Here is a 19,973-nt window from a genome sequence, read left to right on the forward strand (position 1 = left end):
CGCTATACATATTAATTTCTGCCGTTTGAAATGGAATTTTTTGACAAACAGACAAACAAACATTTTTCACACACAATATATAACGCATTCACATCGGCCAGTAAACCTCAAGCCATTACGGCGAATATTTACTTTTCACGGCCTAATATTCCAAGTCAAACGGGTATTTGGTGGACAATTTTGCCAGGAAAGACCCTTTTGTCAATCGTGGGATCTTTAACGTGCACACCCCAAATATGTTTGTGCCCGGAGTGCACATGATCAAAGCCACTTCGCATTATCCCTGCTCTTCCCAAACAATGGTACATGTTCATGATCCCGCAATACCCTTCTTTTAAAGACAAGCTTTGTCTGCAGAAGACACATGATTTCCACATCAAAATAGAGTTTCATGCCGGGACAAAAGAAATTTAAAACACACACAAACTTGTTCAAAACAAAAAAGCACTGACCTTGAGGAAGAGACTGCGTTCGTCATGCGTGAAGTCGCCGTTGAGCACGTCCCACAGCCAGTTAATCACCTTGTGGTTGTTATGGTAACCGCCGTAGTACTGTGTGTGTCGCCTGAAACATCGTAGCCATGAGTAAAAGGAAAGCAGAATAAAAACACATCACATTAGGTTCAGCTACAAGAGTCACACCCGGGGTGTATACAAGTACCCCATTTTTCCGAGTGCTCTCCAGTCCACCCAGCTGGACATGGAGGCCTGACCCTATTCAGGGCTGGGGGAAGCAAAGGCAGCTAGGGAGAGGAGTGGGCACCTGACCCTATTCAGGGCTAGGGGAAGCAAAGTCAGCTAGGGAGAGGAGTGGGCACCTGACCCTATTCAGGGCTAGGGGAAGCAAAGGCAGCTAGGGAGAGGAGTGGGAACCGCCCTCATAAAGCTGGCATGGCCCAAGAGTAGTTAAGATTTCTAACATCTCGCTCCCCTACAATCAAAAATGGTTCTTTGATTACCTTATTTTTTTTTCTTACAAGAGTCCTATGTGTTAGTGAACTCCAGTTGCTTGCCTTCTTTTGGGACAAACCTCCTGCTTTATATACCACCACCTCCCTCATCCCCCCCCCCCCCCCTATAAAAATTTTTAAAAAAGTATGCAACATCAACAGCTCTTTCAACAAAACAGTTCTGCCACTGATGATGTTGTTGGCGTAAGAATGGCAAAATGGAGTCTTGTCTCTTTTAGAATTTAAGAGAGAAAATTGAAGATTTCACAAGTCAAAAAACAAGGTTATTTTAGCGAGTGTTTAATTATTGACAAAAGAATGTTACTTTCTGTTCATAACATGTGTAAACTACTTCCTTTTTGAGACCTGATTTTCTCAGATTTGTTAAGGTCTTAACCTTTAGCACTCCAGTCTTAACCTTTAGCACTCCAGTCTTAAGCCTTTCGCTTCCGACCGCGCATTTAAGCGCGGTCGGACCCTCACAGCAGTCGGACGCCCTGTTACTCAGGGGAAACAACCGAGAGTCCGCAGTTGCCTCGTTTTCGATAGCCAAGATGTCTGCCTCCATGTGGGTGCTGTTTTGAGTGAATTCGATTGATTTTGACGGATTTTATTGCGTTTTTCTGGACATCTTTGGTTCGATTCTCTAACATGGCGAATCGGCGCTATACTGTTGAGGAAGCTGTTCGTATTTTGATGGATATTCCCGGCAATGGAGATGAAAGTGAAGATGAAAATGTGGTGGGAGGCGAGGGAGACATTGTTCAAAATGAAAGGGAAATTGAAAGTGACGAAAGTGAGAGTGATAATGATGATTTTGTACAACCATCCACGTCGCGTGGAAGGGGGCGTGGCAGAAGGGGACAAGGCAGGGGTGGGAGGGGTGGGACAGGTAGGAAAAGAACCGACACAGTTGATAATTCTCGTCAGGAAGATCCAACATTTCCACGTGAGTATTCTATATACATAGATGTTTCTTTCCTCTACTGTTGTCCTAACAGTTTTTATGCAATCTCAATTCAACACACCCTATTTTTAGAAATATCGTCAAAAATCTCATATTATGACTAACCTGTTGCAAAAACAAAAAAAATGAATAAGGCATATCTCAAAACTAAAATCATTCAACTATGCTGACAAAAGGCCAATAAAAATGTCTACATTAGTTTTGACTGGATATTTTTAATATTTACAAGCATAAAATAGCATTTTGTCTATATTTTCACTAATAAACTGAATAAATTGGATTATCCGCCCCTTGCGTAAAACATTGTCTGCCCCTTTTGAGTAATTTGTGGTATTATTGGAATCTCCAATCATATACCTACACATACATATATGTTTCTTTCCCCTACTGTTATCCTAACAGTTTTTATGCACTCTCAAATCAAAACACTCTTTTTTTACCAATATCCTCAAATAGTTCCGGAAGTCAAGGGGTTAACCTTTAGCACTCCAGTCTTAACCTTTAGCACTCCAGTCTTAACCTTTAGCACTCCAGTCTTAACCTTTAGCACTCCAGTCTTAACCTTTAGCACTCCAGTCTTAACCTTTAGCACTCCAGATTCCAGCCAGCATTACTTCCCCTGTAGCCACATTATTTTGCTTACCTAGCATAAGAATGACACCCACTTACTTTGAACACTTACAACTTCTTTGAAAATGCACTAATAAGCATACAACTTTGTGGTTATGATGGAGTTATATTTAACATTAAAATATTTTTGTTTGCATGCATCATTTATTTTCTTAGCAATATATACAAATAACAAGAAGAGCAAACGCTCGATCGAGTCACTTTCGCAGTTCTGAATATTATATGAGGCATCAGATGGACAGGAAGAAATTGCTATTCACAACACAATGAGTCACGTTCACATAAAATTTGAGCCCGGTCACTTTTATAGTTTCCGAGAAAAGCCCAACGTTAAGTTGTGTGTTGCCGAACAGAAAAGGCTAGTTATCTCCCTTGTTTTTCTGATAACGTTCGTAAAAGGCTACAGATGTAAATACTTTGATGTAAAGAATAATCCTACAAAGTTTCAATCACATCCGATGAACTTTGTCAAAGATATAAAATGTCTAATTTTTCCTTTCACGCTGACCTGTGACCTTGAAAAAGGTCAAAGGTCAACGAAACCATCGTTAAAGTGTAGAGGTCATTGGAGGTCACGACTAAACAAAATATGAGCCCGATCGCTTTGATAGTTTCCGAGAAAAGTCCAACGTTAAGGTGGTGTCTACGGACGGCCGGCCGGACGGCCGGCCGGACAGACTAACACTGACCGATTACATAGAGTCACATTTTCTCAAGTGACTCAAAAAATGTAAAGGGTTGTGTTGGCTAGTCCATGGAATGTTGTAAAACTAACCAGTCTATGCCTGGTGAAACTCCTTTGAACAGGTAATCATGTTGACCATCCAACTTCCTAATCCTGTATCTAAATAAGTAGATGTGTGGACCAGTGCATGTCATAGGACGATTTTTTTTACTATTTCGGTTAGCAATAACAAGCAGAGAAAAGCTTTGATCTCCACTAGATCCACAGGTCGCCATTTCCGAACACGCAGACGTTTTACGTCTTGTCACTGGCTTGCTTTGCGCTGAATTTGAGTCAGTTTCTACGCAGTGTCTCTTCGACAAGCAAGTCAGGCATTTGCTACGCAAAAAACACAGAAGAAAGTATCCAACATCAGTCAGATTATCGGTAATGTTTGCTGGGCCTGCCATTTCACTAAACTGGACCAGCCACTCTTTGTATCCATCTGCACTTTCGTAAATTCCGTTTCGTCACCGTCACCGAACTGTCATTTTTTTCACCGCGATACACAGTTCATTGCGAAGATCTTCTCCTCAGTAATTCGTTCTAATTCCGCATACGATTTGTTGTCAAGAAACAACTCAAAAGAAAGTTTCAAACTCATCATCCTCCATCTTGCTTGTCGAAGCGCTAAAGTACTTTATCGATGCAAAAACAAAAGCAGAAAACTTCGACGAAACTGACTCAAATTCAGCGCATAAGACACGACGAGATAACGGAAGGAAGTGAGCCTCGCTCTGGCTCAAGTGCCGTTAAAAATACCATTATTCTCTTATGCAAATATGAACGAGAAGTTGGTCATACGAACAAGCCTAGCGCTGGCGACGCAAATCGCCGCTGGCTGGCAAAGGGGGGAGAATGGCTGGGCGATGAAAGTCGCCGCTGGCGTGCTAAAGGTTAAAAGGGTGGTTCCACTGTACCTGAGGTCCTCGATGTCGAGAGCACTGCTGTCGCCCGAGGTGAGTTTCTGCAGCTCCGGGGCAGAGAACATGCAGAGCCAGTCGGGGTGCACCACGGCCTTGAAGCCTCGGATGAAGGCCAGCGCCTGGTCCTTGATTTGACGGAACATGCGGAAGTGAGCCATCAGGTGCACGTAGCGGATCCTGCCGACAAGGGAACAATGATACAATGTAATACACATTAATGTAATAAAATTAATCTATCTGGCAAGGGAATGATAATACAATGTAATAAACATTAACGTACTAAAATGAATTAATCTGGCAAGGGAATAATAATACAATGTAACAAGAAGAGCAAACGCTCGATCGAGTCACTTTCGCAGTTCTGAATATTATATGAGGCATCAGATGGACAGGAAGAAATTGCTATTCACAACACAATGAGTCACGTTCACATAAAATTTGAGCCCGGTCACTTTTATAGTTTCCGAGAAAAGCCCAACGTTAAGTTGTGTGTTGCCGAACAGAAAAGGCTAGTTATCTCCCTTGTTTTTCTGATAACGTTCGTAAAAGGCTACAGATGTAAATACTTTGATGTAAAGAATAATCCTACAAAGTTTCAATCACATCCGATGAACTTTGTCAAAGATATAAAATGTCTAATTTTTCCTTTGACGCTGACCTGTGACCTTGAAAAAGGTCAAAGGTCAACGAAACCATCGTTAAAGTGTAGAGGTCATTGGAGGTCACGACTAAACAAAATATGAGCCCGATCGCTTTGATAGTTTCCGAGAAAAGTCCAACGTTAAGGTGGTGTCTACGGCCGGCCGGCCGGTCGGCCGGCCGGCGGCCGTCCGGACAGACTAACACTGACCGATTACATAGAGTCACTTTTTCTCAAGTGACTCAATAAAATGGAAGAAGGCAGTTTGTTGCTGCCAAAATATTGATAAAACAAGTACCTAACCTGGCTACTGGTGTGTCCGCTTTTTGTTTAAATGTAATAAACATTCATTTTTATATAGCGCTTATCAACAGCTTGAAGCTCTTTAAAATGGCTTGGGGCAAAAACACATGATATATATATACAAAAAACTTATGTGGATATTCCCCATTATAACCTCAAAGCATGTAGGTTTTTCTGCACCCTGAGGCATCTGTCAGTTCCCTATACTCTTCAGTTTCTTCTTACGACATTTACGGATCATTTCTTGGCACAGTACCAAATGAACCCCTTGGAGGTGACGTCGCATACGTAAAGAGGAGTGAACGTTTGTGATTCACGGAGTGGGATCATGAACCTTAAATAGGGCTTAAGGCCTAAAAAAAAAAATAGGTGTGGTTAGCCTATTTTTAGGGGCCGACCCTATAATTTTTTATTACATTTGTCAAAAAAACCCACAAAAAAACAAGAAAACGAGTGCAGAAAACGCAATGAAAGCGAAAGCGCCCGAGTCGCACACTTATTTCCCTGTCAAGTAGGTTTAATTTGTACACATTAGAAAAAAAAGTTTTACAAAAAAAAAGTGATTGCCTACCTTCCTACCCTATTTTTTTGGCTACGTTACCGTAACCACACCTATTTTTTTTGTTGGCCTAATCATGTTATTGCCAATTTTTATTTTCCCTACTTATTCTCATTGGTGACGGGGATGGCGCGACCTCCAGTGACCAGCTCGTGTGTCTCCAGCTTGCCCATGCAGTCCTCGTCACAGGAGAAGGTCAGCTCAAGGTCACCTACGTCTCCCTCGTAATGCTGCAAATAAGAGTTGGTCAGTTAGTCAAATGAAAGTAACCAAGTCTGCTTCTGACAATGAAACAGCAGTAAAATTACAAGCCAGCGGTACTGAATACAGAGAGTAGGCCAGTGGTACTGAATACAGAGAGTAGGCCAGCAGTACTGAATACAGAGAGCAGGCCAGCGGTACTGAATACAGAGAGTAGGCCAGCGGTACTGAATACAGAGAGTAGGCCAGTGGTACTGAATACAGAGAGTAGGCCAGTGGTACTGAATACAGAGAGTAGGCCAGCAGTACTGAATACAGAGAGTAGGCCAGCAGTACTGAATACAGAGAGTAGGCCAGTGGTACTGAATACAGAGAGTAGTCCAGCAGTACTGAATACAGAGAGTAGGCCAGTGGTACTGAATACAGAGAGAAGGCCAGCAGTACTGAATACAGAGAGTAGGCCAGTGGTACTGAATACAGAGAGTAGGCCAGTGGTACTGAATACAGAGAGTAGGCCAGCAGTACTGAATACAGAGAGTAGGCCAGTGGTACTGAATACAGAGAGTAGGCCAGTGGTACTGAATACAGAGAGTAGGCCAGCAGTACTGAATACAGAGAGTAGGCCAGCGGTACTGAATACAGAGAGTAGGCCAGCAGTACTGAATACAGAGAGCAGGCCAGTGGTACTGAATACAGAGAGTAGGCCAGTGGTACTGAATACAGAGAGTAGGCCAGCAGTACTGAATACAGAGAGTAGGCCAGCAGTACTGAATACAGAGAGTAGGCCAGTGGTACTGAATACAGAGAGTAGGCCAGTGGTACTGAATACAGAGAGTAGGCCAGTGGTACTGAATACAGAGAGCAGGCCAGCAGTACTGAATACAGAGAGCAGGCCAGCGGTACTGAATCGGCAATCTAAGTTTGGAAAAGAAGCTGTCAGAAAGGTATCAAAATATGGCAGGACTTTAAATTTTGTGACGCAGCATTATTAATATCTGGAGAACTGTACACACACAGACACACACACAGACACACACACAGACACACACACAGACACACACACAAACAGGGCTAACACACACAAAAACTAAAAAACCTGAAAGACCAGGGTCCATGGCGGCAGTGCCAACGGCCCACTAGGGTTTTTTGGCGGCAACGCCCCCAGAAGCTGAGGCTTTTTTTCTTCTTTTTTTTTTTTATCTTGTAGAGGCAAAGAACAGCCTTTCCTGGTACCAAAATGTATGTTAATAAATGATAAAAGAATACACATTTTGCCTCCATCCACCAACCACACCCGTGAGAACCGGAAAGGTGTTAGCCCTGCACAAAGCAAAGCGAAGTGTTCAAACCTTGATATAGCAGAGACTCTTGGCCAGGTCAGCGTCTAGGGACGGCAGCTCATCCAAAGAACTGTAGGTGGAGGACTGCTGGTGACCCAACATCTGTGTCAGGAAGAACGGAGCGAAGGGAACGTCCACCACTATGCCCTGCACACACAGTGATTGGCCGTCATACATAGTGTTTACAAAACTTGAAATATGTATACATTTGCAAAGATGAACTTGGTAGCAGCAAATATGGTACCACTTTCTGTTTTTAGAAAACAAAACAATTCATGTACCTCACCCTATCTCATAAATTCAACAATGACCCAAATTCAACAATGACCCCATCTCACTATTCATCCATGACCCTATCTCTTAAATTCAACAATGGCCCCATCTCACTATTCATCCATGACTATCTCTTAAATTCAACAATGACCCCATCTCACTATTCATCCATGACTCTATCTCTTGAATTCAACAATGACCCCATCTCACTATTCATCCGTGATCCTATCTGACACTGACCTCATAGACGGCCTTGCCCAGCATCTTGCCGACGAACTCGAAGAGCGCCAGGTGGTTCTCCTGGATGTAGGACGTGGAGGATGGGTACAGCTTCTGCTCCGACGTCACCTGTAACACAACACACTTAAATTACTTTTACCTGTACCACCCATGTTTACATTACTTTTACCAGTAACACAACACACTTACATTACTTTTACCTGTACCACCCATGTTTACATTACTTTTACCAGTAACACAACACACTTACATTACTTTTACCTCTACCACCCACGTTTACATTATTTTTAGCAGTAACGCACACACTTACATTTTTGTATTATTTCTTTGCTGGGAAATAAAGGACAAATAAATCCACACATGCTCCTTGTCCACATGTTTCCGACACACACCTCGCTTGTGATTGGCTTGTGAATTGTTTGTCCCAGTAAAAGCAAGGGTATTCACTTTCACAACCCATACACACCCGACAGTTATTTTTGAAATTCATGCATTCTGTTCACTTCTCACACTTCTTATACGAAATCTAGCAGCAACAAGAGTCGCGCTATCCATCAGTGTGTGTGTGTGTTTAGGTGTAAACAGCCACCTGCACTTCTAGCATAATGACTGAGATTTTTTAAAGTACATGTATGTGCAACAGCGGTGATATAGTGGTTGGACATGGATACTGTCTCCGATTCTGCATCAAAAATTGACCCATACCAGACCTGTTTACCCCCATAAGTGTTTTGGAGTAATGCTCAGCCCCAAAAATAGTAATCCTGACACAAAAATATTAATCATCCAGCATTTGTCGCCAATTACAACGCACATGACAACTGTGTCTGCGAAACGCAATCATGCACCTATATCCATCATTCACAAACAAAACACATCAGTCAGTTTTTGTAGTCATCATAATTTAAAAGAAGATCACATCAAAAGCACATGCATCACTGATTCTTGTTCTTTTGCTCGTAGTAGGCCTTTTTCAGTGTGTCAAGCGTGCGCTTGCCGCATGAGTGAGGGCGAGACTTCACCACTAGAAGGCTCTCCAGCGTCTCATCAGACAGACATGATCTCTGGTCAGTCATGTGCTTTTTCACCCCATTTTACCATTGAAAAAAACCAATGCCAAACATATGAATTAATAAAAATAAAAAAAATATTTTTTTTTTTTTTAACTTTTTTTTTTAAAATGAAAATCGTAGTCTTGACACGGATAGCGGAATGGCGTATTTTTTGCAGAAAATCGTAATAAATTACGCCAAAATCGTAAGGGTAAACAGGTCTGCCCATACCCATCCCCACTACCGAGTTAAGTGTTGATGTACCAGCCCCCCCCCCCCCCCCCACCTCCCCTCCCCCTTCCATGAAACTTGCAGAATCATGTGCATAGCATATTTACTTTTCACCTGAACAAAATTTGTTTTGCTCCCTGTTGTCTTAGAAGAAGCAACATCCACAGATAAATCACAGTGATCATCTATTTATCATTTGTCTCTTGTATCTTGTTCTTCTACTTTAGAGTCTGATAGTTAGAATTTCTACTGAATGTTTTGTTTTATTTGTTATAAATAAAACTCCCAGTGATTTACTTACTTTTCTACAAAAAAATCTAATTCTTTTTAAAGCCATTCTCACTCCCCCCCACCCCACACCCAAACCCATTTAAAAAGTACACAGTGTATTTTGTGACCTTGAATAGGTTAAGCCCAGGGTCGAAGACTTTGGTGATGGTCTCCTCTAGGAATTCCTTGAAGACGCCGTCCTGGTCAATGCCAGCCTCGTCCAGACCCTGCAACACATGCGTGTTTTGTTATTACAGAGGTGGCACGAAAAACTGAAAACAGGTCATAGTGCAGAGGGTTACAGAAACACAAAAATACCTGGCATGTATCCCTTCAATATAAGAATGCGATTGCTTAGATATTATTATTATTATTATTATTATTATTATTATTATTATTATGAACATTTTGTGCGCCTAATCTAAATATAGCCCTAGGCGCTTACAAAATATACAATACACAGTGAACATTATACAAAACACAAATCGACAAGGACCAAGACACTCGGACTCATACACTCGCAGACAGACGCACAGCGAGAACGCGACGCACTCACTCATACCAACTACAGGCACATGCATTCTGAAGACGGAAAAACAGTCATAAATAAATAAATAAATTATTGGATACATAAAGTTAGTTGAGAGAAGAAGAATAGAGCTGGAAAGGGAAGAAGAAGGAGAGAGAAGGAGACAGATTAAGGACCACCAGGAGAGGGGGATGGGTGGTCATAAACAGACTAGTGAGGGAAGAGGTGTGTTTTGAGTGAGGTTTTGAATGATTGCAAAATATGGACATAAACCTTAACTCTTGATGTTTTATGGCATTTCTCAGATTACACTCCAGATCAGTTCAACAAAGGCTGGTGAATGGACATAACCTAACCTGTTCGTTGATTAAAATAAATAAACTAACCTGTTCATTGATGAACTTAACGCGTATAACTCCCTTCAGTGCCCTTGGCGGCAGCGTGGCCAGCTGACGATACCCGTCCTGGGGAACACACAACACACACAGAGCGTTACACACCATGCATTGCTTCTTGCTCATTCAATTCAAATCAATTCAATTTAATAATTTAATAATGAAACAAAATGTCTACACAGAGACAAAAGCACACAGACAGACATACTGCAAGAGAGGAAAATGGCGTTGGGGAAAAATCAGCTATGCACAAAAAAGCCTGTGGGAGCTGCACCGCCCATGAACGCAGATGATGATGATGCTATAACTTTATTTTACAAGGATAGAGGTTTAAGACGAAGCAGAAGACTGACCTCAACGATACAACTGCGGTGCACGGTGATGAGAGTGGACTGGGGGGAGACACAGAAATACAAACATACAAACATGTCAAGGTCTATGAAATTAGAATAAGGCGACTGACCTCCACGATGCGACTGCGGTGCACGGTGATGAGCGTGGACTGGGGGGAGACACAGACAGACTCCGTCAGGCCCAGCGCCTCTTTTTCCTTCATCACATTCTTGCGGAACAGCATTACCCTCTGAAACACAACACCACAAGGAATCTTCAACAAGAAAAGCAACTTATATGACTCACCATGAGTAATGAATCACAGTGGAACCCCCTTTTTAAGACACCTCCCTTCCCCCCCCCCCGACATACATGCGTAATTTAAATTCAATACACCTGCTTCTAATGACACAGACCGACAGACAGAGAGACAGAGAGACAGAGAAGAGAGACAGAGAAGAGAGACAGGCAGTCAGACAGACAGACAGACAGACCGACCGACAGACAGACAGACAGACCAACCGACAGACAGACAGACAGACCGACCAACCGACAGACAGACCGACCAACCGACAGACTGACAGACAGACAGACAGACAGACAGACAGACCAACCGACAGACAGACCTCGCCAAATGGAATGATGTGTGGAACATGCTGCATCAAGAACTGCGCTGCCTTCTTCCCGTGCTCCAACTCGCTCACAAAATGAGACGGCTTCACATCTCTGGAACAAACAGCAGCAAAATGAGACGGCTTCACATCTCTGGAACAAACAGCAGCAAAAAACTGAACTTCACTTGACAAAAACTGTGATCATGTGTCAAAACACTGGTTGTTTTTTCTCGTAATATTTTTTCCCATTAACTGTACTGATCGTATTCTAGACAATCATGTGTACAACATACAACAAAATCGTATGGGTTCCCAGGTCAGCTAAACACATAACACACACCCATGTGACCACACACAATTAACAACGTTTTGTAGCAGACGACAAGAGAGCATGAAGGGAGAGCACTCACCTGACTAGCCAGTGTTCAAGGGGAGCGAAGCTGCGTCGGGCGTCACGCTCGTGGAGAATGATCAGCAAGGTCAAGGCTGAATTAAAGACATCGCTGCTTGGAGCCACCTGGATGTCTGAAGAATTAGAAATACCAAATGAAATGCTAACCAAGTTAGAAATATCGAATGAAATGTTTTTCAACTTAAAAATACCAAATGAAAGGTTAACCAAGTTAGAAATACCAAATAAAATATTAAACAAGTTGGAAACATCAAACTTATGTTAACCACGTCAAAAGTATCAAATGTAATGTTAACCAACTATGACAGGAAGATGGGGAACACACACACACACACACATCCACCCACACGTACTCCTACTTTTTCTGCATTCTTAAGCTTTAAACTCTCTGTCACCTCATGATTTGACTTTTGCATGCTGCACAGGTTTTTAATTGCCCGGTTGGCAGCGTAACACCATCTTGGAAGGTGTGCAAACTAGGCATCTGTGTGTTTCCAAGACATTTGCTAAACTGACGCTGTAAACCTTCTCTGCATGCAAGACACAGGAATTTCTCCATTTTAGAGCACAACAGTGGAACCCCCCCCCCCCCCCTCCCCTCCCCCATCAAAGAACCCCTGATTTAAGACTGCATCCTTTTTACATTTAGTCAAGTTTTGACTAAATTTTTTAACATAGAGGGGGAATCAAGACGAGGGTCGTAGTGTATGTGTGTGTGTGTGTCTGTCTGTCTGTGTGTGTGTGTAGAGCGATTCAGAGTAAACTACTGGACCGATCTTTATGAAATTTGACATGAGAGTTCCTGGGTATGATATCCCCAGACGTTTTTTTCATTTTTTCGATAAATGTCTTTGATGACGTCATATCCGGCTTTTTGTAAAAGTTGAGGCGGCACTGTCATACAGCAGTCCCTGCAATGTACGGCCCCCGGCGTGAGCGGACACCTGACATGTACGGACACATTTGCTCGGCACGGAGTGTTTTCCTTCTATATTTGCCCCCCCTTAAACGGACACCTGCAAAACGTGGACGCGGACACTCATTTTCGGTCCCAACAGCAAGTCATACCTCCAATGTACGGACAGACCATCCTCAAATTTTCACCACAACAAAATCGATAACAGAGCAGTCCGGCTCTTGGTACAAAGATCACAGCCGCAATGGCGTGATGACAGTCACCACTGATAACTTGAGTGCACGTGTACCCATCAGAAGGGGGGAGGGGGGGGGGGGTAGTTTTGGTCAGGAGTGGAGTACACACAGTCGATGAAGGTCCTGAGCGAAAGAGAGTGAAAACCCGGCCACAGTTCTCAGCATCCTGTGTGTAACCTCTTTCATTGACAAGATACTCTTGTTTCCCCTCAGCCTTGACCAGTGAATCGGTTGCCTAATCTGTCAACCCTTCAGTTGTCTTGCTTTGTCAAAAGTTACGACACAGTCAACTGGTTTTGCTCTGAGTGAACAGTGCAGCTGGCCTCTCTGCCCACAGCCCCAAACAGTACATGGCTGGAGGGAGTGAGAGAGGGGGGGTGGGGGGTGGAGGGGTAGCTGGCTAAACTCTGTGGGGTGTCTGGTGTCACTACATGTCAGCAGGAAGAGCATTGGAGAAAAATAGAGAGGTGTACTCTTCCACACAATTTCCAAGCATCAGTTGTCACGGCTTGGGATAGGAGGGGAGTGGGAGCTGTGTTATGTACAGTGTATTTCCGACTGAAGAGTGAAAAGTCACTGCCATGCCACATGATCAGCATGCAGTCAATAAAGCCAGACAAGAAGAACATAAATTACATGATTATGACATGCAGCTCTATCTGCTGCTATTTATTCAAACTGGTTTTCAAGCTTATTCTTGCAAAGCATCTGCACACGCTCCTCTGTTCTGTGTTTGTGTGGCTGCTTTCGTATGTCAGTGCATGATGAGTGTGTTCACTGCCTTGAGGATTTATTTGATCTCTTTTTTTCAACACTTTTCATACAAATAATTTTTACAGAATGTTTAAAGAAGTTTTAGGAGTTTGTTGTTATTGTTTAGTAGCCACAAGAAGTGATTAGCATAGACTCAATCCTGTTGTTTGTGTGTCTCTGTGTGAGTGTATGGGGGAGGGGGTGGTGTGGTCACCCCTCCCGTGACCGGACACCTGCAATGTACGGACAGTTTTGCTATGGCCCAAGGGTGTCCGTTCATGAGAGGGACTGCTGTACTCTTATTTTACAATCAATTTGATTGACATTTTGGCCAAGCAATCTTCGACGAAGGCCGGATTTCGGTATTGCATTTCAGTTTGGTGGCTTACAAATTAATTAATGACTTTGGTCAATAAAAATCTGAAAATTGTAATTTCTTTTTTTTTTAAATAAAACGATCCAAAATTACGTTCATCTTATTCTTCATCAATTCTTGATTTCAAAAACATATACATATGTTATATTTGGATTAAAAACAAGCTCTGAAAATTAAAAATATAAAAACTATGATCAAAATTAAATTTCCGAAATCGATTTAAAAACAATTTTATCTTATTCCTTGTCGGTTCCTCATTCCAAAAACATATAGATATGATATGTTTGGATTAAAAACACGCTCAGAAAGTTAAAACGAAGAGAGGTACAGAAAAGAGTACTATGCAGCACAGCGAAACCACTACCGCGCTAAACAGGCTTGTCAGTTTCACTGCGTTTTGCACGAGCGGCGGACTACTGTCATTGTGAAAAAAATGCAGTGCGTTCAGTTTCATTCTGTGAGTTCCACAGCTTGACTAAATGTAGTAATTTCGCCTTACGCGATTAAGACTCTGTTTTCTCAGATGCTCTGTTCATCAGGTCTGTAACTGTCTGGTGAGGGCAGCATTTGTACTCCTTCTCTTCTAAGATTTTGGGTGCTTTAAAAAGGAGGACGAGGGTTCCACTGTAACACTATTGACTTAAACATTACAGTATTTTACGGCCCACAAGGCTGTACTTCACATTAGACGCACCAACCTCACCCCTCCCGGAAAAGACTCACAAAAGTCTTCAATCAAAAAACGATTTAGGGTGTGAAAACAGAGAGAAAAGAAATGTTTCAATCGCATGTAATTCATATACGGATCTATTCAGTGGGCGAACAAATGAAGAAAATTGCAAAACAACAGCAGCTGATACATACAATAGTAAATCATGGACATGTTTGTGCTTATCTAAGTCTTGAGATTTTTTTTTTTTTTACCTTTGGCCACAGATAAGCGACTGGCGGCGAAAAAGCAGCAGGGGTACAGGTGAAATAAAACAGATGCGCCTTGTAGGCCGTAAAATCAATCAATCAATCAATGAAGCTTATATCGCGCATATTCCGTGGGTACAGTTCTAGGCGCTCTGCAGTGATGCCGTGTGAGATGAAATTTTATACGGCCAGTAGATTGCAGCCATGTCGGCGCATATTTACCTTTCACGGCCTTATTCCAAGTCACACGGGTATGGTAGACAATTATTAACTGTGCCTAAGCAATTTTGCCAGGAAAGACCCTTTTGTCAATCGTGGGATCTTTAACGTGCACACCCAATGTAGTATACGGTACTTGCAAACAGAGAAGTACTATGGAAAACAGAAAAAAGGTGGAAAGGAAGCTGGTATTACCAATGAGAGAGTTCCAGATGACCCTGACGACGAAGAAGTTGAGGAACTCGCTCATCTTGAGGTAGTCGTGCATGGAGAAGATCTGCTGCTGCTCGTACATCTCCATGTCGTCCAGAGTGCTGACAACACAAATATACAACATGTCTGATATGATGGAGACTAGACAACACAAATATACAACATGTCTGATATGATGGAGACCAGACAACACAAATATACAACATGTCTGATATGATGGAGACCAGACAACACAAATATACAACATGTCTGATATGATGGAGACCAGACAACACAAATATACAACATGTCTGATATGATGGAGACCAGACAACACAAATATACAACATGTCTGATATGATGGAGACCAGACAACACAAATATACAACATGTCTGATATGATGGAGACCAGACAACACAAATATACAACATGTCTGATATGATGGAGACCAGACAACACAAATATACAACATGTCTGATATGATGGAGACCAGACAACACAAATATACAACATGTCTGATATGATGGAGACCAGACAACACAAATATACAACATGTCTGATATGATGGAGACCAGACAACACATATATACAACATGTCTGATATGATGGAGACCAGACAACACAAATATACAACATGTCTGATATGATGGAGACCAGACAACACATATATACAACATGTCTGATATGATGGAGACCAGACAACACAAATATACAACATGTCTGATATGATGGAGACCAGACAACACAAATATACAACATGTCTGATATGATGGAGACCAGACAACACAAATATACAACATGTCTGATATGATGGAGACCAGACAACACAAATATACAACATGTCTGATATGATGGAGACCAGACAACACAAATATACAACATGTCTGATATGATGGAGACCAGACAACACAAATATACAACATGTCTGATATGATGGAGACCAGACAACACAAATATACAACATGTCTGATATAATGGAGACCAGACAACACAAATATACAACATGTCTGATATGATGGAGACCAGACAACACAAATATACAACATGTCTGATATGATGGAGACCAGACAACACATATATACAACATGTCTGATATGATGGAGAAGATCTGCTGCTGTACCTACATCTCCATGGCGTTTAGAGTGCTGGAGACCAGAGAGTACAAATATACAACATGTCCAGCAATGAGTGCTGGCCTGAGGGGCACAAACCGAAAGTGGGTGCCACCCAAACGGGAGAGAACAAACCCTGAGGTCGGATTCGTTGAAATCACAACACATCTCAATTTCAACCAATCCGACACTGCGAATGGCTCCCGACCGGTTGGTGACTTTCTCGTGCACCTTGGCCCTGGTGTCTGACCCACTGATCCTCTGACCCTCTGACCCACTGATCCTCTGTCCACTTTAGGAGAAAGAAATAGAGAGTAGAAGGAGTTACCAAGTCACAAGAAACCCAATAGACCCCATCATCATAATCGCTTGCCAATCAAACCATGCACACATTCAAGCCGATGTACCTCCCTGGAGTGTGTGTGAAGATGGCTAAGTCTGACAGCAGAACCAATGTCAATGTTAAGACGGGTGGTGTGAGAGCGCTTCAACAAGCTGGATCTAAATTCCAACAACAGTACCAGACCCCCCACCTATATTCTGACAAGGAACGGAACTTGGGAACAACCCTCCCCCCCCCCAACCCTCCCCCCCCCCAAAAAAAAAAAACCACACACACACACAAAAACTACCAAAATAAAACAAAAAACCAACACACAATCAAACGTGGCGACATACGTGATGAGGTGGCTGGCAGTCTTACAAAAGAGGGTGAGGAGGGAGAAGATGCCCCCCCCTCCCACACACACACCCCCACTCACACACACACACACACAATGAAAGGTAAAGACGTACGTGATGAGGTGGCTGGCAGTCTCACAGAAGAGGGTGAGGAGGGAGAAGATGGGGTGGATGGTGGAGTTGGGTGCCTGTGCCAGGAGCTCCAGGAATGTCTTGAGGCCGCAGCTCGGCCCCAGGTCGCACAGGAAGCGCCACAGGATCGGCAACAGCGTCTCCGTGTAGCTCAGACCTGCACACATCATGTTAGACAGAATACACATCATGTCACAGAGGACACATAATGTCAGAGACAGAATACACATCATGTCACAGAGGACACATAATGTCAGAGACAGAATACACATCATGTCACAGAGTAAACGTTATTTAAGAGACAGCACATTTTATGACTGTCCATAAAAAGTGCCATTTGTACTGAAAGTGTACTCCAACAAAGAGACCAAAGAGTGAACATTTGTTATGGAATCCAATACTGTAATGTTTATGATAATGCTGGAATTTGTTTCCGATCTTGTACCAGTAACAAACCTGTCTTGCTTTTTGATTCTGGACATTGGAACGTCAGCAGTCCATCTGTTTTGAATTGTGGGGTGATCCGTTTCCATGGGAAAGAGTGTCTTTGAAATCAAAGAAAATGTGGAGACTGACAGCCAAGAATCAGTTTGGAACATTCGCATTCTCTGTTCTTGGATTGGGGGCAAATTTCCATGGGAATTAAGGTGTGTGTCTTTAAAAAAAGGGAATTAAGGTGTGTGCCTTTAAAAAAAAAGGGCATTAAGGTGTGTGCTTTAAAAAAAAAGGGCATTAAGGTTTGCGCTTTTGAAAAAAAGGGCATTAAGGTTTGCGCTTTTGAAAAAAAGGGCATTAAGGTGTGTGCTTTTGAAAAAAGCGACTTAAGGTGTGTGCCTTTGAAAAAAGGGACTTAAGGTGTGTGCTTTTGACTTAAGGTGTGTGCTTTTGAAAAAAGGGAATTAAGGTGTGTGTCTTTAAAAAAGGGAAAAAAAGCGTTAAATGTGGAGACTAACCGCCGAGAATGTCCATGCGGAGCTCAGTGAGTGTGTGCAGCGTGGTTCTGTAGAGGGCGCAGGGCAGACAGGTCTGCATGGAAATAGAACTCTCAACCTTGATCTTGGGCCCACTGCTCTTACTCGAAGCCTTCTCCAGGGCCTTCTTCAGGATGTCTGCACGACACAACAGTGTTAGATAATGACAACGATGATGATCATCATAATGACAACGATGATGATGATCATAATGACAACGATGATGATGATCATCATAATGACAACGATGATGATCATCATAATGACAACGATGATGATGATCATCATAATGACAACGATGATGATCATCATAATGACAACGATGATGATCATCATAATGACAACGATGATGATCATCATAATGACAACGATGATGATCATCATAATGACAACGATGATGATCATCATAATGACAACGATGATGATCATCATAATGACAACGATGATGATCATCATAATGACAACGATGATGATCATCATCATACAGCTAAACCTGTCAGTAAGGACCATCCAAGGGACTAACAAAATGGGGTTTATTTATTGGGCTCTTTTCTTTCTTTCTTTCTTTATTTGGTGTTTAACATCGTTTTCAACCACGAAGGTTATATCGCGACGGGGAAAGGGGGGAGATGGGATAGAGCCACTTGTTAATTGTTTCTTGTTCACAAAAGCACTAATCAAAAATTTGCTCCAGGGGCTTGCAACGTACAGTACCTTACTGGGAGAATGCAAGTTTCCAGTACAAAGGACTTAACATTTCTTATATACTGCTTGACTAAAATCTTTACAAAAATTGACTATATTCTATACAAGAAACACTTAACAAGGGTAAAAGGAGAAACAGAATCCGTTAGTCGCCTCTTACGACATGCTGGGGAGCATCGGGTAAATTCTTCCCCCTAACCCGCGGGGGGTGATGATGATCATAATGACAACGATGATGATCATCATCATACAGCTAAACCTGTCAGTAAGGACCATCCAAGGGACTGGTTTATTTATTGGGCTCGTTGTGAGCAGGTGTTGGTTATCAATAGGCAGTCATTAAGGCAGGTTCCAGTGCAATAATAACAATACAGTGGAACCTCTCTTTTAAGACTTCCTCCCTGTATGGTGTGAATCCTACGTTAGTTCTAAGCGCCTTACAACATTGAAGAATAAACTACAAGAACAACTGTTGAAACAAAACGAATTAACACCATTCTCTAAATAAGTCAAAAAGCAAATAAACCAACAAGTATCAAAAGCACAGTTTTGCTTTTAATCATATGAAAACAGGGTATAACAGCAAACATCAACGATTCATACACTTGTGTATCTCATCTAAAGTCGGGGTAAAACCCGGGAACATGCACCTATAATGGCTTTGCCGTGAGGGTGTAAAACTTCAACTTCTCACTTACTGCGACAGGGGGAGCTGTGAAAGGGATTCACCCATTCATGTTCTGGCCACAGATATTAGAAAAACGCGTAAATGTACATTTACATTGAGGAAAGGCAAACACACACATACACACACAAAAAGAGATAAAAGCTAAGGAAACAAAAAAATCAAACTATGACACACTCTCTAAGACATCCAACAAAAGCAATATATAACATCCATATCAATCTACACATGATGTAGCCAAGGGGTTGTCCCCCCTTCTCCAACGCCCCTCAAAACATTATTGTGTCCAAAGGCGCTATATGGTGCAATATTGAGCCACATGAGCTTGGGATTTTCTAACTATACCATATGTTACCAAATCATATGTGTGCTCGGTTTGGTGTGAGCTTTAGCTTTTCTCAGTCCAAATTTAAGCGCTGGAAACTGTGCATAGGGTGGCACAGTGGTAAGAAATCTTGATGTGCCATTTGACTCGCTAAACGAAATTC

General features: G+C 42.3%; 2 protein-coding genes across 5 annotated transcripts in view; one reads left to right on the forward strand and one right to left on the reverse strand.

Annotated features, from left to right (window-relative positions):
- The window catches only part of LOC138975223 (lysosomal phospholipase A and acyltransferase-like), a 204,536-nt gene that overhangs the window by 112,263 nt on the left and 72,300 nt on the right, over positions 1-19,973 (forward strand). The gene's annotated exons all lie outside the window — the stretch shown is intronic.
- LOC138975217 (ubiquitin-protein ligase E3B-like) overlaps positions 1-19,973 on the reverse strand; it is a 46,184-nt gene that overhangs the window by 2,578 nt on the left and 23,633 nt on the right. The window contains exons 16-29 of one of the 4 annotated variants that reach the window (XM_070347867.1): positions 19,499-19,540; positions 18,078-18,233; positions 17,107-17,281; positions 15,202-15,320; positions 11,587-11,701; positions 11,189-11,327; positions 10,693-10,812; positions 10,221-10,298; positions 9,434-9,532; positions 7,753-7,860; positions 7,249-7,386; positions 5,804-5,928; positions 4,191-4,373; positions 453-564 (exon numbers count right to left, since the gene is read on the reverse strand). In XM_070347867.1, the coding sequence (XP_070203968.1) occupies positions 453-564; positions 4,191-4,373; positions 5,804-5,928; positions 7,249-7,386; positions 7,753-7,860; positions 9,434-9,532; positions 10,221-10,298; positions 10,693-10,812; positions 11,189-11,327; positions 11,587-11,701; positions 15,202-15,320; positions 17,107-17,281; positions 18,078-18,233; positions 19,499-19,540 (1,709 nt within the window). The remainder of the gene's footprint in view (positions 1-452; positions 565-4,190; positions 4,374-5,803; positions 5,929-7,248; positions 7,387-7,752; positions 7,861-9,433; positions 9,533-10,220; positions 10,299-10,692; positions 10,813-11,188; positions 11,328-11,586; positions 11,702-15,201; positions 15,321-17,106; positions 17,282-18,077; positions 18,234-19,498; positions 19,541-19,973) is intronic. The other 3 variants (XM_070347868.1, XM_070347870.1, XM_070347869.1) reach the window with 3 other exon arrangements.

This window comes from Littorina saxatilis, linkage group LG9, assembly GCF_037325665.1.
Source record: "Littorina saxatilis isolate snail1 linkage group LG9, US_GU_Lsax_2.0, whole genome shotgun sequence".
Lineage (NCBI taxonomy): Eukaryota > Metazoa > Mollusca > Gastropoda > Littorinimorpha > Littorinidae > Littorina > Littorina saxatilis.